Genomic DNA, 16,927 nt, shown 5'->3' on the forward strand with positions numbered 1-16,927 from the left:
CACACAGCCAAACAGCACACTCACAAACTGTTCGGCTCTTCACAAGTGCAGCGCAAAGTCATGATGTCTAGCACAGACCACTTACATATAAAACAGGAAATTGTTAGGTAAACTGTGAGTCCACACAAGGTAAAGCCATTAAAAATGATATTCTGGTGTAATAGGAAGTACACAAAGCAGGACACGCGCACACATGCAATGAAACCTGCTGGTGGCATCTTAGACGCTGGGATCAGAAACAGCAGGGATTCCATTTTATTCTTTATATTTTCCATGTCTTTATCATAGCAAATAAGGACTGCTTTATGGTCGTAAGTATTAGAAGAAACTTTAAAGTGAGATAAAAATCATTTAGTAGACTGATATACACAAAGGAAAGAAATCCACACAGGACAATCCCCTCACCTATCTTTTCCTGAGTAGTTTTTAAGAGTTTTGTCAACCTACTGGGCCAGATCCTTAAAAAGGACAAAAACCTGACTGCAAGGGAAGGAGCTTCCTGGGTATTTCTACATCAGGAGATGACAAACAACTGCCTCCTGGCAGCAGGGTCTGGGCAAGGGAGATTTTTTTATTTTGTATATAATATTATTCCTGTAGACACCTAGATCTCCTACATTTTAAACACAAGGATGTTTCTCTAAAATAGATTGTCCATTTCTTACACTCTTATAGAGAATGCACTGAAGGTCTACTTTGTCCCCATGCTTACTAAGTGTCAAACAGTCCTGTGAACCTACAAGGCTGTGATTGTGGCCTTCTGTTGTTCGGTTGTTATTTTAAGATGTGTTATATTTGTTTATGCTGAAACATTTGCTTTAAAGATGCAAGGATATGTTTCATTCTTTTATGTTGCATTTGTTTAACCCTGTAAAACTTTGTTACTGTGCTTGTCTAAAACACCTGATGGTCCAATAAAGAGCTGAAAGACCAATAGCAAGGCAGGAAAAAGGATAGGCGGGGCTAGCAGGCAGAGAGAATAAACAGAAGGAGAAATCTGGGGGGAAAGGAAGGAGGAGCAAGAGAAGGAGGAGGATGCTAGGGGCCAGCCACCCAGGCACCCAGTCAGCCATGGAGTAAGAGTGAAAGTAAGATATACAGAAGTAAGAAAAGGAAAAAGCCCAGAGGCAAAAGGTAGATGGGTTAATTAAAGTTAAGAAAAGCTGGCAAGAAACAAGACAAGTTAAGGCCGGGCATTCCGAATTAAGAATAAGCCTCTTGTGTGTGATTTATCTGGGAGCTGGGTGGTGGGCCCCCCAAAAGAGCAAAAACAACTAACAACATTGTTCTCTCTATCCTCTCCTCCCTACTGGACATGAAGTGGCAGCTCTCAGTGTGCAATTTCTTGCCTTGTATGTGGCTCTGACAGCACACCCATCTCTTTTCTTGCCTTCCTCTAGTGTGCTGATAAATCTAATAGGCACATTTATTTAAGATTTACTTAAAATAAAAACCAGCGAGCTTAGAGTAAAGGCTAGTGGGCTGTTTGGATTTTTTTTCTCAGCTATAATCTATATGATGAAGTTTCTGCCTAGCTAAAACTATATAAGTGAGGTGGTTAAGAAATAGTTTGAGGGGCTGGAGAGATGGCTCAGTGGTTAAGGGCACTGACTGCTCCTCAGAGGACCCTTGTTCAATTCCTAGCAACCACATGGCAGATCATGACTGTCATAACTCAAGTTCCAGAGGATCTGACACTTTCACACCACTGCACATAAAAATAAAGTTAAGTAAATTGTTTAAAAAAATCACATTTATTAAAAAAAGAAATAGTTTGATATGTTAGTTGTGCCATAATTTATTTAAAAAATAAAGTGGAAAGAAGAAGGCGGCGCCTTATCTTCTAGTTCGTAACAAACATTCCACCATCATAAAGCAGGAGAATGCATTCATAGAAGAAAGAACCTTTACTCAGAAACCAAATAAAGTAGTCAGGAGCAAAACTATGCCCATCACTCAAGCAGGAGAAGCCAGAGAATCTTGTGCTCTCAGGTTCTGCCCCAAACCATCTGGAAGCCTCTGAACACCCAGGCAGAGGAAGGTCCAAGGACAGCTTTATATGTTTTGCTAAGTGACCTGAGCCAAGAGATGCAGATGCTTCCTTATCACAGTGAGGGCATCCAAGTTCACACAGTGTGGGAGTGGAAGCTGACTGTATAGCAGGGAATGGATGCTTCTGTATAAAAGATTTTACCTTTATAGCTCTAAGAGGAGGCCCTTGTGCTATCTGGTGCAGATCAAATATCTTTGGAGAGATAATGCCATCAACATATCTTGGGAGCCTGGTTAAGGGCCTTCACACAGGACAGATGGCTTCCAGCAGGCTCGCCTGCCTTTTCTCACTCCAATACCTCACACCCTCAGCGCTGGGAGTAATCTAAGGTACCTCCCAGAGGCTCTTACCTGGTTATCTGGGTGGTTGACAGTGAAGTAGCCCACACAGACGATGACCTCATGAAGGAGGCTTTCACAGGAGACTTGGCTGCAGTGGCCCAGCAGGGAGCTAGCCATGTGACGGAATGCCAGGGACAAGCCCTCTGCCCCTACAATAGACTGACAGACAAGGAGCAGTTAGAACTCCCAGCCCAGGGAGAGCCAGGGCTGCACATCATATACAAGACAAGGCTCTGCACACTCTGTTATGCGGCTAGAGGAATGGGACATCTCTTTCTTGTTTTGTTTTAAACATTTCTAAATAGCATGTATTTAACACCAGAGTTCCTGTTCCTAGAAAAGTGGAGAATGGGACTAATAGTACAAGTTATAGACATCCTTAACTTTCAAATAGCCTGGGTGTCAAATGTTTGTAAGGAAGTTTGCTGGAACCTGGAGCTTTACTTTTTTTTTTTTAATTTTATTTTTTAAAGTTTCTATATTTTTTTTATTAGAAATTTTTTCATACACTATATTCTCTTTTCCTTTCCAAACTCTCCCAGAATTTTCCCATCCACCTCCACACCCTTTCTCTCTTTAAAAAACAAAACCAAAACCAAACAAGAAACACATACAGTGCTCTCCCCAAAGGAAACCAAAATATACAAGCAAAAGATCAGTAAGATAAAAAAATGCCCAAATAAAGCAATACGAGACAAAAAAAATCTACAAAAATATCATGAACCTGACATATATTTCTACAGTACTTTGGGTAGCAGTCAGTTCAGGAGTTCCTAATTTAATAAACGATCAAAATAAATGGAATATTTAACCTGAAGGACAGAATATAGGATCAAGACACTGTCTACCTAAAGCAGTTATTCATTCCATGCTTAATAACTTACATTTTCTCATTAGACAAGAATTCTTATTGTAGAAAATATGTAGAAGTGTAAAAATTATCTGTGAATGTACCATGTAAGCTAATTTCTAACTCTTTATTTCTAAAGGAAAGTGTTTTCTTATACACAGCGAAGACATCCAGTGGTTTTGTGGGCTCTGGGGAGCATACCATATGGGAGCATACCCAGGGCCTCACACGTGCTGAGAAGACACTCTACCACTGGGCTATGTTCCCACCTTTGTACTCAGAGATAAATACCCACTTCTAGTTATTGACTTATGTTCCAACAGAAAAGAAATCTAAATACGAATTAATTATTATTCAAATAAATAGTGCTCTAAAACAACAGCTACCAAAAGAATGTGAAAAACAAACCAAAACAAAGTATCTTCCCCCAAAACTAAGGAGCCCTTTAGCTAGGAGGCTTCTGGGATCTTTTCTCCAGACAGGGTCTGGGCTGTCCGCGGAGGGCGACTCGGGCGGGAGGAGAGTCTGAGTCTGCCTGTGCAGCCTGAAGCTTCTATTTAATAAACATGTCAAGCAGACAGAGCGACAGGAGGGCAAAGGGGAGCAGGCGAAGCCACAGAGTACACTTGCAGCCCACACTGGGATGAAGCACGGCGGCCAGCCTGTGGGAAAGGCACTGTTTAAACTCGTCTCTTTATTTGAGGTCTTGCTGGGTTTGAAATCAGGTCAGATGGCTGTAGCTTAGAAATGTCAGCAAACCCACTGTCTAAACTGGGTGAAACACAGCCTTTAGGTGGACACTGCTGTGCCATGAGGATTGCCGACTTTAAGAGTATCTTCTGTCACGGTTCTACTGCCCCAAGACAACCCCCACCCCAAATATTTTTCAAGCCCCAAAGACACTTCAGGAGGGCTTTGCTCCTTTAAATCAAGTCCTGACACCTTCTCAGTTCAGCCCTTATTTAATTAGTCGCGTCCAGCATGCTGTGACCTAGTGCCCTCTGTTTAACCTTCCCTGATAAGAGCAGGTCAAGGGGCATGTATGTTTGAATATAAAAATCAAACCAATTTTTCAAGGAAACTATATTTCCTTTCTAGCCAGAATTAATTGCCAAGTCAGTACATTGATTTGTTTCTCGAGACCACCTTCAATTGTTAAAAACTGTCACTGCAAATGCAATATACAATATCACTGACCTCTAGGCCATCTGTGCCAGCATGATTTCAGAGTGGATTCCCATTCTTTGCTGGGAGGGGATATTTTAACAGCCTTATTGGTATATGATGAAAATGTTCTAATGGATAACCCTTTTGTTGTTATCATACGATAGGTTTTTCACACACAGAAAGCACACAGATGCATGGCTCTGAAGAAAGGTGGAGGAGCATGAATGCTGCATTCGGCCCTTTCTGATCCAACATCTCCCAGGAGGCTGAGTAGATGCTTTATCTTCATAAGTCACACAGTAAGGAACTCAGCAACAGCATCCACAGAAATGCCCAGCAAGTGGGTTGCCCAAGGAAGGCCCAGACTCAGAGCCCAGAGGGTGTCAGTTCATTTGTCGGGGCCTAGCACCTGCTGGCTAGCACAACACTATTGTGTAATCTTGTTTAATGTTCTGTTTTGTGAGGTAGATGTTTCTGATTTGCTTTAGAAGAGGCTACTGAATCTTAAAACGCTCAGATGGCTTGTCCAAGGCCATACAGTTTATGGTGGTGGGACTGCTTAGTGGGTCAGTCTGACTCGGGGCCCAGGGGCCTGGTGAGCACGAGAGTCTTCCCTCTGAATTCTTGTGATAGCTGGGGGTGGGAGGAGGATTCAACACCCCCTCACATCATCTTGTCTCACTCTTCTGCAGTAGCTTAGGCCACCTGCCACATTTCAGTTTTCTTTTTAGTCCCTTCTAGCCTTTTAGGGTCATCCTTGAGTTTCCTCAAGTCAGAACAATGTTGAGATGTACACTTTCCTTCACTTTATTGGAAACTTCTTTCCCTATTTTTCATGAAATCTTTGCTTTGACATGGAATTGTTTGTCTGAGATAGAATATGAGTTTTTCTGATCACATTTATCATGAAAATAGTATTTTCTTCCCAAACTCACTTACTTCTATACAGCACAAACACTTTTTTATTTATCTGAGCATTGCATACTTGATCATCGATGGTACTGTGTGGACAGACAATGTGTCATCTAGCTTGATGAACTGTGGTGTAGTTCATAAGTACCCTCAAATAGTTCACCATTCTCTTACCTATGTCTCTCTTTCAATCTGGGAGGTTTATAAGTGATTCAACCAGTAGTACATACTTTGCATATGTATATATGTATGTATATATATATGTATGTATGTATGCACACATATTTTATACAGAGAGATTTTTGTTGTTGTTGCTGTTGTTTTTTGAGACAGGGTATCATGTAGCCTGGGATGGCCTCTAGTTCATTATGTAGCTGAGGTCTTGAATTCCTGTCTTTTTGCTTCCTCCTCTTCCTTCCTTCCTTCCTTCCTTCCTTCCTTCCTTCCTTCCTTCCTTCCTCCCTCCCTCTCTCCCTCCCTCCTTCCCTCCCTCCCGCCATTCCTTCCTCTCTTCCTATAAGAACAGACTATGTCAGGCTATAAAAATTGTTATTATTTTAAAATATATATTAATTTATGTGTACGCATGAATGCTTGCAATGCATGCATATATGTGTATCACACACATGCTTGGTGCTTGCAGAAGAGGCTATGTGATCCCACGGAACTGAACTTACAGGTGGCTTCGGGCTTCATTTGGGTGCTGAGAACTGAGCCCAAGTCCTCTGCAGGAACAGCCAGTGATCTTAACTGCTGAGCATCTTCCAGTCCCCTTAACATTATTTTTGAGACAGAGCCTAACAATGTAGTACAAGGTGGCCTCAAATTTGTAGTAGTCCTCTTGCCTCAGTTTCCAAGTATTAAGTGGAGTGTGCATTGTATATAGCTTTATGACTTCTGAAACTAGGTCATGAAAAGCCATGCAGCTGTCTGTTTTTTTTTTTTTTTTGAACACTTGCTTTCCAGAAGCTTCCTTGTAGGACTTTCCCCTCAGGACTCTGACATCATAATCTTTGGAGAAGCCTATATCACATAGATAAGCTGTATATAAGTATATAAGCTGTATATAGGACTATCAGCCACCTAGTCCTCAGGCACAGTCTTTGGGGTATCCTAGGCATCAACCATGAGCAAAAGAGCCTCTAGATAATTTCAGTTCCTAGCTCCATGAGACACACTTACCCTCCCTCCTTTTCCTCCTTCAGCATTGTGATTCTTTTGGTGGAAGTCCTGTCATCATGGAGTAGAGCCAAGCCATCCTCATGAGCTAGGAAGGGCCCTCTATGAATTCTGTACTCATAGAGTCTGAAATCCTAATAAAACTGATCACATTGCTATTGTTTACTCCACTAAGTTCAAGTGTTTGCTTTTAAATGCATAAAAATAACTGGATTAGGCACGTACTTTTTCATAATCCATAGTAACAAGGAAATAATTTTATTTGGACCTAACTGATGGGAATACTACTGGACTCTATATTCTGAGGTCCTCTGATAAAATTGTCGCATGCAACTAGAAGCAGGAGTTACTGACATTGTCTGGAGCAGATCTCTCTCATTTAGGTGTGCCATAAGCTACCACAACCCTGAAGACTACAGTTAACAGCAAAGGCCACTTCAACTGCTCTGGAAGCAGAAACACATTAATCCTACAGGAGGGACTTTGGCCTTGTGATGGGTAAAGTAACTAGAAAGTACAAGCTCCAACGACACAACTCACTAACTCCCTTTCTGAACAGAACCCTAGAAGGACATTAATGAACTGAAGGCATGTCATCAGTTACAAAACAGAAGTGTTTCTTCCAGCTCAGAATAGCACAGCCCACTGTCTTCATACACTGCATCTCTATAGCCCTTTGCCCTCTCAGCAAGTAATTCATCTAAATTATGGGTTCATCATCTGCCAAGTTTGTTCCTTTTTTAATGAAATCACTTGACAGTTAATAAACGAATAGGGAAAGTCTATTCCTTGGGGCTTGCTCTGTTCCACAGGTTCAGTGTTTTTGAAAATTAAATTTCCGACTTGAAAAAAGTCTGTTTTTAAGCTGACAGTGTGGTATTATAGCAAAAAGCCATTTTTCTTTCTTTAGCTATAAAAGCAATTTACAGCGGTTTGTACAGTTATGTATAAATGACCTGTACTTTGGACACAAATCAGTTAAATCATCCATAGAGGGTTATAGCAATCAAAATAATCAATTCTGGTTCTATTTCTATAAGAAACCATTAGTTTCCTTAATATTTAAAAGTTGATGGGATGAGAATACCTTTATCTAAAGAATTCAAGACAGCGCAAAGCTACACAGAGAAACCCTGTCTCGAAAAACCAAAAAAAAAAAAAAAAAAAGAATTCAAGACAGAAGATTTCTAAGCGGCAGCGTGGCATAGGTTATATTTAAGGAGTGGAGAGTCATGGGTAACTAGTCTTGTTTCAGCTAAATAGAACCTTGGGCAAACTATTTATTGACCAGCTTCTCCATCTGTAAAACGGTACAATAACGTTTTGCATAATATCTATGAGAATAAATGAGAAAGCACATGTGGAACATTTAACACGGTACTAGAAATCAGTAGCTTATTTTATTTATTGTAATCTGGGATCTCAAATGCCAGAGAAGAACCTCCCGTTATATGTACATTAAAAGATTAACTTTTTGGAGACTGGAGAGATGGCTCAGCAGTTGGGAACACTAGTTGCTCTTCTAGAGGACCCAGGTTCAATTCCTAGTACCCACACGGTGGCTAGCAACTGCCTAAAACTCCAGTTCCGGGGTGGGGATTGGGGGGCATCTGATGCTCTCTTCTGGCTTCTGCTGGTGCATAGACACACATGCAGGGAAAACATAAATGAAAAGAAATAAACCTTAAAACATGTTTTTTAAAAAGATTAACTTTCGGGGGCTGGGGAGATGACTCTGGGTAAAGCGCTTGCTGTGCAGGTATGGGGACCTAAGCTCAGATTTCCAGCACCCCTGTAAAAAGCTGGGCATGCCAATGAGTGTCTACAACCCTAGTGCTGGGAGTGCAGGGAGACAGGCAGATCCTGGGGGCTTGCTGGCCAGCAAGTCTACCATAAATGGTGAGCTCCAGGTTCACCGAGAGACTCTGTCTCAAAAGAAGATATAGCTAGGCATGGTGGCACACACCTTTAATCCCAGTACTCTGGAGGCAGAGGCAGGAAGAGCTCTGTAAATTCGAGGCCAATTGGTCTACGCAGGAGTCCCAGCCAGGACACACATACACACACACACACACACACACACACACACACACACACACACACTCTAACTTTTTTGTTGGTTAACACCAACCTGAACCAAGGTTTTGTACCTGAAAAGCAGACAAATCAAGAACTGCGAAACTGTTGAAGAAACGTAGACTCTGAATGGCTACTTGGATAGTGTTCTGGGTGTAACTCTCCTTGGGACTGGTAGTGCTGGGGTCTGAGATGGTGCCATGGAAGAGGATACAGTAGAGCATGTGGAGAACTCCAGCCAAGTCTGTAGCCTGAAGAGCAGCTGTCAGCCCTGTGGGATCCTGGTGATTATTGTCAAATATGCTGTGAGACCTGACAAAGAGACACACAACTCTTTGAGAAAAATCTAGTTAAAGGATGTTAGCATTTTTATAGGTTAAATGGAACACAACAAGCAGACCATTAAAAGCAAACCATTTCAGTTGTGTAATGATGTAACAAGAAACCTCTAGAAACAAATGTAGCCCTCCCCACTAAGTACACCACTGGGCTTCCCTTTCTTTCCCCTGGGAGACCAGCCTGCTGCCGATGTGGTAACTGAGCACCATGCAGTTGGTGCCCTTCCCACACTTGGCAGCCTAGGATACCCCCACTATCTCTAGTGCCTACATCTGGACAAACTGCACAGTGTCTGTGAGAGCTTTATGGACTCAGAGATCCAGAACACTGTAGTTTTCTTTTTTGGATCTACATAGGGAATCTTCTCAGGGGAAGCAGCTACCAGGAAAACACAGGCCCTTAAAAGCCTGCAGTAAGTAAGTCCACACACTGAAGGGAGATGCTTCAGCTGTTTTGTAGGCACTGTTCCAGAATAAAAAAAATATTAGTGGGATAGGTTGTGGAGGCCATAGTCCCCCAAACAACCAGATTAGGTCTACATAGATCATTGTGAAGTCAGCTTAGTAACCGAGGCGTGCAGCTTTACTGATGAGACAGAAAAGGCAATTTAGTGGTAAATGGATTTTTAAAATCAACAGTGAGACAGCAAGGTTTTGCTAAATCTATCTATTCCTGAACTAAGGCACACAAAGCACGTAGGGACCAGAGCATGCAGTCAAAGCATATACTGCGGCCAAGTATTCATTCACGTCCCCATCCCCAGCTTCCAGCTAGGAACAGACTACTCTGAGGAAACAGCACTCCTTGCCTCATTGTGGAGTACAGAGTATTTACTCTGGCACAGGGTGACTCCCCTAGCTGTCGAGCACTGGCACACTCAGAGCTAGCAGGCTGCAGATGGGCATCTTTGTCACTATACTTGAAAGGATTCTCACTTTTTATTTTACTGGGTCTGAGGAGATGCAAGTTTTGAGGTGTGATAGACAGGGGATAAACCTTAATGTTTCTCAGCGCTGTTCCAAGTGGGTCAGATGCCGCTTTTTCCATGGGACCTGGCTATTTCTCTGGGAAGTTGCAGGCTCTGCTCAGTGTCTTTCTTTAATACTATATCATCTGTACAGCCCTCAGCAGAAGTGCCCATGCTACTCTACAGCCATGCAATGACACCCTTCTCAGTTCTTAACAGTAACAGGTATTCGCCTAACATTTGTCATCCCTTCAAGCTGGAATGGAGGCGGGAGAGAGGTGGTAAAGATCTATGCTTATCTCATTTTCTTGCCTGAAACATTCAGAAGATATCACTAATTAAGTAAGAACTGAGAGGACTTGCTGGTGAGTTTCTAGTTCCTTATCTAAAGAGATTGTTTTATTCATTTTAATTTGGTAGTGGCATTGAAGTAGTTTCACTGATAACGTTAGCTAGCATTTATGTCTCAGATATATTCTGTTTCTGATATTGCTCAGAACACAATCATAGAACACAACAAATCCTTGTAATCCTTGTGTTCTTCTCACGGAATTCTATTACCTCATGTACATAGCAGGGTCTTCTCAGTTGGTAAGGTTGGTACTATCCTCATGAATGGTGTGCACTGTATAACAATTACAACCTAAAGCAGATCACATGAGCTTCCTAAGGAGCAGAGGCAGGGGCATGACACAGGCCTTATCACTTGTGCTCTGCCCAAGGACCAAAAACATCCACACAGAACAGGGAGTGATCCCTTATTTTCTCTCTGCCTTTTCTTTAGTCAGATTTTGCTATTAACTGAATATTGTTAAATACAATGCAATTTTGTGTCATCAGAAGATCTTTTGTAGTATGTTACTTAATAAAGATTCAAGTTTAGAAAAAGACTTTTATTTTTCCAAATAGGTACATTTGGAACACTTTTTACAACCTTTTTTTTTTTTTTTTTAGTGAATATCAATTGGTCTTTACTTCCTGCCATTAAAGTCGAAAGAATTAGGGGTCAGACCTTAACTACAGACTTGAGAAGAGATTAATTTGTCTGCTATTATTATATAGGTTCCGAAAAGAGACCCATGTTTGGAATCAGCTGACTGTCTATTCAAACAGGCTAAATCAGAAAGCAGTTCTCCCTAAAACTAATTGGTTTGTTTGTTTGTTTGAGACAGGGTTTCTCTGTGTAACAGCCCTGGCTGTCCTGGAACTCACTCTGTAGACCAGGCTGGCCTCAAACTCAGAGATCCACCTGCCTCTGTCTCCTGAGTGCTGGGATTAAAGGTGTGTGCCACCATGCCCGGTCCTAAAAGGACTTCTTAACTGGCTTTCAGAAGCTGAGGCTGTGACACTCACTGGTGACAAGATGTTCACTACTGGGACTCTGAATGCCGACTCCCCTCACTAAGCTTGCTGTTTTCAACAGATTAGCATTTTCTAACACAGACACTCAGGAATACAGCTTCATTGCTAAGAACTCTGTCACTGTCATAACCTTTTTTAGCAATTACTAGACAACATGAATTTATTTTTTCCCAAAGAATAAATGCAAAAATGCCAATCAGCCAAACAAACAAAAACAAAACAAAAGTCAAACAAAAAGCTTCAGGAGAAGGTTGCCAGCAGTGCTTCTCCTGAAGTTTGGGGACGAGGACTGACCTTACAGCTAATAAAACAGCAGTCTTTGGAATATTCTCCTAAGAAAATAAATGTGTTGGCTCAGAAAAATCAGCCAAGCATTCAGGGACTGAGATGTGGAAACAATTCAAAAATGCACATGATACTGCTTTGAGGAAAAGTATATTTCCCTTAAAGTGAACTCATGGAGTATAAAAAGGCCGTGAGGGCTTGCGTGGCTCTTGCCTTCCATGGATTAATGCAGACCTGAAAGGACACTGGAAAATATTTACTTTAATTTTTTAAATCAATCAATCAATCAATCAATCAATCAATCAATTTGTGTATGTACATGTGTATGTGTACTATAACACACATGTAGAGATCAGAGGACAACTTGTGGGAGTCAGTTTTCTCTTCTACCATGTGGGTCCCAAGGATCAGGCTCAGGTTGTCAGGCTTGGAGGCAAATGCCTTTACCTGCTGAGCCATCTCTCTGGTTCAATGTTTACTTCTGATTTAGCCCAAAATACAGATCATTAGCCCATCAACAGGCTCCTGGCTCCTGTTGAGTCTTAACTCTTAGTTATAATCTCTTTAATCCCACATGTTTATAGTAAAAGGTTTTATGTATATCATGCATGCATTATAAAGTTCTCCTTAAAATATATTACATTATTAAGGAAAAAAAGGACATGAAGTTGTGGAGGGGCAGGAAAGTGGGGATGGATCAAGGAGGAGTTGAAAGTCGGAGTAGGAGTGAAAAAACAAATAAAATACTTGTATGTAATTCTCAAAAATTAATAAAAATATTTTAAAAATACATGAAAGATATTAAAAATCAGATGTGAAGTTTTGTATAGCACACTTTAAAATTTAAAAACTCTTCAGTTTTTACCAGATTTTAAGATATTTTTATTTGGATTCGAAGACTAGAGATTTTAGTGAAATATTTATTTGTATTCACTAAAACTAGATTTGAATTAGAGTAAGTATAACTGGGCTATCATTAATGCCGTATAGCACCTGAAATCCAACAATGCTTTTTTTGTTTGTTTGTTTGGTTGGTTTTTTGAGACAGGGTTTCTCTTCTTAATAGCCCTGGCCATCCTGGAACTCACTTTGTAGACAAGGCTGGCCTGGAACTCACAGAGATCCGCCTGCCTCTGCCTCCTGAGTGCTGGGATTAAAGGCACTCACCACCACACCAGGCCCAACACTGCTTTATAGGAGTGTATAGTTAGGTAAAAAAGCAGCAGTTTGCATGAGCATGAATCACAGGCCATCGTTACATAACTGGCCTCCACTAGACTAAAACAACAGCATGGGAGGGTGCAGTTCTGGACTGTAACTCCTTTCCTCCCATTTGTTCCTAGTTTGTCTGTGCTCATCTTCCTGGCTTACAGCATCCATGCTTCTCTCCTGTGGGGCTAATGACCATCTACCTTGTTCTCATAGCTTCCAGGAGTTTGCTTCATTCATCCTTTACTTCTAGAATCTCTAAGGCATCTTGTGAACCTTTCATTTCAGCTCTGAAACCATAGGACAGAACTTAACAGTATGCACAGTGTTGGTGTGGAGTGGATTAAGTTTGTGTTTGCCCTGGTGATGGATGAGAACTTCACTGCACAAGGGGAAGTGAATTATTTCTCAGCAGAATTCTAGCTTTTGGCTCTTAGATCTTGGGATATTCCAAGAAAGCCAACACTCATCTAGTGACATCATCATTTACTAGGCTTTGTGTGAGCACAAAACAAATGATGCTCTCTCGGGTACTCTGCTCAAAAGCCAAAGTGCCAGTGCTCCAATACAATGGACACTGAGAACTAAAAGGCAAGAAAGACCCCTAACCTGGAACAGGCTGCAGTTCAGTAATGGTGCGTCTATCAGCTCCCTATGGCCGGTAGAACCAACTGTTACAACCTAGTGGCTACAAATAATATAAATGTAGCATTTTATAGTCCTGGAGGTTGTGTTAAACTTCCCTCAGGGGCTGCAGGGCAGAGGAGTGTTTCCTGACCTTTCCCAGCTTGCACAGAACACTAAGGCCCACAGTACAGCATCTTCATACCTTTTGAATACACACGTCTGCCAGATGCCAGCTTCAGGCATTTTGGTGGTGTCCTTGCATGAGGGATTTGAGCTTCTTCATGTGGTGGCTGGGCTCTGGCTAAGCCCAGAAGTGGGGGAGTGAATAACAACAGGCCCAGTGCCATCCAGGGAAAATGAGGTGATTGGAAGGGGAAGGAGATGCCTCCAGGCAGAGAAGGCAGCTCAGGGTGACTGACTGGGACCAGTCCAGATCTTCGAAGTACACAACAGGGATGTTGTACAACAATGCCTCTCATGTGAGATACATGGACCTCCTTAGTTTCAATTTTCATACTGAAAACAGCAAAGGGTCCTAGTTTTGGTTAGTCTGACCTTTCTGATTTCCAGATGGGCCACAGAGGACCTGCCCTAGCCTCTGCTGCCTTGCCAGGTAAAGGCTGAGTAACTGGGGAAAAACTGTCCTAAGGGGGCTCTCGGATAACCACAGCCATTCCTCACAGAGCCTTTTGGCTCCCATTCTTGCTTTTTTAATCCATACTTCATAGAGCATAAAAATGTTTTTTTTCCTTTACTTTTTTTTTTTTTTTTTTTTTTTTGTTTTTCGAGACAGGGTTTCTTTGTGTAGTTTTGGTGTCTGTCCTGGAACTCACTCTGTAGACCAGGCTGGTCCTGAACTCACAGAGATCCTCCTGGCTCTGCCTCCTGAGTGCTAGGATCAAAGGCGTGCGCCACCACTACCCAGCTCTCCTTTACTTTTAAAGTCATTCTTCTGTTAAAAAACTTCCAATTGGTTTCCCATCAAGCTTAGAATGAAATTCAAATTTCTGATCCTCCCCCACCTTTTTTTTTTTTTTTTTTTTGTTTTTTGAGACAGGGTTTCTCTGTGTAGCCCTGGCTGTCCTAGAACTTGCTCTGCAGACCACACTGGTCTCAGACTCATAGAGGTCTGCCTACCTCTGCCTCCTAAGTGCTGGGACTAACGGTGTGCACCACCATGCCTGGCAAAACTCAGACTTCTTTCTTTCTTTCTTTCTTTCTTTCTTTCTTTCTTTCTTTCTTTCCTTCTTTCTCTCTCCTTTCCTTCCTTCCTTCCTTCCTTCCTTCCTTTTTGGTGTTTTCGAGACAGGGTTTCTCTGTGTAGTTTTGGAGCCTGTCCTGGATCTCGCTCTGTAGACCAGGCTGGCCTTGAACTCACAGAGATCCGCCTGGCTCTGCCTCCCGAGTGCTGGGATTAAAGGCGTGCACCGCCCCCCCCCACCCCCCGGGCAAAACTCAGCTTTCTAATGTGTGTCTTCCCTGGTCTCCTGGCCCTTACTTAATCTCCTATCACTTTCTTGCTAATCAAACTCAGCACTAGTTTTGATTCTGGAACACAGCAAATCAGGCAGGACCTTGCCATTCTTTTCAACCAGAATATTCTTCCCTTGGATCTTTTCATGGCTGGTCCTTTGAAGATACAATTTCATTACCCCAGAGAAGTCTTCTCTGACAGACATGTGAATAAGAGCTTAGATGGCCTCTAGTTTTCAAGTCTCCCAAGGGCCTAGGCATTGTACAATAAAGATAACTCATCTTTCCCTGTACCTTGACAGAATTCCTGACCTACAAAATCTGTGAGACTTTGGGATAATTTGTTACACTGCCATAGCAATGAACTGGAATAGGGAGAAGAAAATCAAAAGGAAATGTGAGGTCACAGACATTTAAGGAGAAAGGCAGGACCAGTTCAGTCTGTATGTCAGCAAGGAATAAGCTGGACTAGCATAAGCAGCAGCCTGGTGTGAGGGGATACTCTTTAAGCCTCAGAAACCCATCAGTGGTAGAACTGGACCTGTAGTAAGTAATGATCCCCATGCCATTAGATATATCCAAATTGAAAATGGCAAGGTCATTAAAAAGACTCACATCTTATTGCAAGACTGGGTGATTGAAGGTTCTTTTCAATCAACAAAATACGGTGGTAGATTACCTGGTGCTGTGGGATAATGCTTTTGTACACTGGTTTAATAAAACACTGATTGGTCAGTAGCCAGGCAGGAAGTATGGGCAGACAAGGAGAATTCTGGGAAGAGGAAGGCTGAGTCAGGAGATGCCAGCCTGCTGTCCAGGGAGCAGCACGTAATGGCACACAGGTAAAGGCACGAAACATGTGGCGACATATAGATTAACAGAAGTGGACTGAGTTTAAGTGTAAGAGCTAGTTAGTCGTAAGCCTGAGCTAATGGCTGAGCAGTTTTAATTAATATAAGCCTCTGTGTGTTTACTTGGGTCTGAGTGGCTGCGAACCGGATGGGATACAGAAAAACTTTAGCTACAACCTGGGGTATGCAAAGAAACGACCAATGATGATAAGTCTGGAGCTGGATGCCTCAGAGGCTGGTAAAACCACACACACATTTTCTTTTGTCTTTTGCTTAAGATGCTATTAATAGCCACACTCACTTTCTTCCTTCTCTCCAATACGTCATTCATATGGTACTTGTTAATGTTTCAAAATTTGGTTTTTAGCAGGCCATGTTTCTGCTCAAAGACTATTAATGACACTATTGTCCCCACAAAATACCAGAAAATAATTTATAGTTTTACATTTTAACCTTATCATCATCTGTGAGGCATTACAATCACCACCAAACGTGTCAAAGTTCAGTTAAAGTACTGTATTTGTTATTCATGTTTTTCTGATTTTATAGCTTTGCTTATGCTACTTTTTTTCTGTCTATATTTACCTCCACTCTATATGGTATTATTATTTCCATTTTTTGGGGGTGCTGGACTAATTTTTAGGTACTCCAGAAAATATCTAGTCCTTATAAACTCACAGTAACCTCCCCCTCTCCTGAACTCTGTTGATGATGATGATAGTGGCCAACACTTACTAAGCATTTACACATGCCAGACAGCCTGCCAAGTGCTTGTATACAAGTACTGCATTCTAACTTCTTTCTCACCGTCTTTTATCATGGATATTTGTATATGTTTCTTCCTTTTCCTCCTAACTTACCAGGTCTTTGAGGACATAATAGGAGTACTGAGTCATTTCTGCTTTCTCCCAAGTCTAGCATAGGACCTGGCATGGAACAAGTGCTACATAAATATTTGTTCAATGAATGAATGGATAGGTAGGGAAGCAGAATTAAAAGTTTACCTTTGTTTGAACAAATGGTTTGGAAGCATCCTTAAACACTTGAGAAGCACTCATTTATATCCCCATAATTAATGGGCTAAATTATAAATCATTCTGGTCTTTTTGTGGCACAGGCTTCCAGACTTGGCTACAACATATTTTGTTAGTGTAGTTTGGATATGAAAATGGAAAACATATATACATGTAACAACAAAATTCCTTTTTATAAAATGATTTTTAAATTCAGATGTCT

The 16,927-nt window shown here is 41.6% G+C and overlaps 1 protein-coding gene across 4 annotated transcripts in view; it reads right to left on the minus strand.

Moving 5' to 3' along the window:
- Scaper (S-phase cyclin A associated protein in the ER) overlaps positions 1–16,927 on the minus strand; it is a 366,393-nt gene that overhangs the window by 30,322 nt on the left and 319,144 nt on the right. For 3 of the 4 annotated variants that reach the window (XM_059267924.1, XM_059267922.1, XM_059267921.1), the window contains exons 28-29: positions 8,653–8,890; positions 2,404–2,553 (exon numbers count right to left, since the gene is read on the minus strand). In XM_059267924.1, the coding sequence (XP_059123907.1) occupies positions 2,404–2,553; positions 8,653–8,890 (388 nt within the window). Of the gene's footprint in view, positions 1–2,403; positions 2,554–7,883; positions 8,133–8,652; positions 8,891–16,927 lie in introns of those variants that run through there. The other variant, XM_059267923.1, reaches the window with a different exon arrangement.

Source organism: Peromyscus eremicus, chromosome 7 (genome assembly GCF_949786415.1).
Source record: "Peromyscus eremicus chromosome 7, PerEre_H2_v1, whole genome shotgun sequence".
NCBI classification, from domain to species: Eukaryota; Metazoa; Chordata; class Mammalia; order Rodentia; family Cricetidae; genus Peromyscus; species Peromyscus eremicus.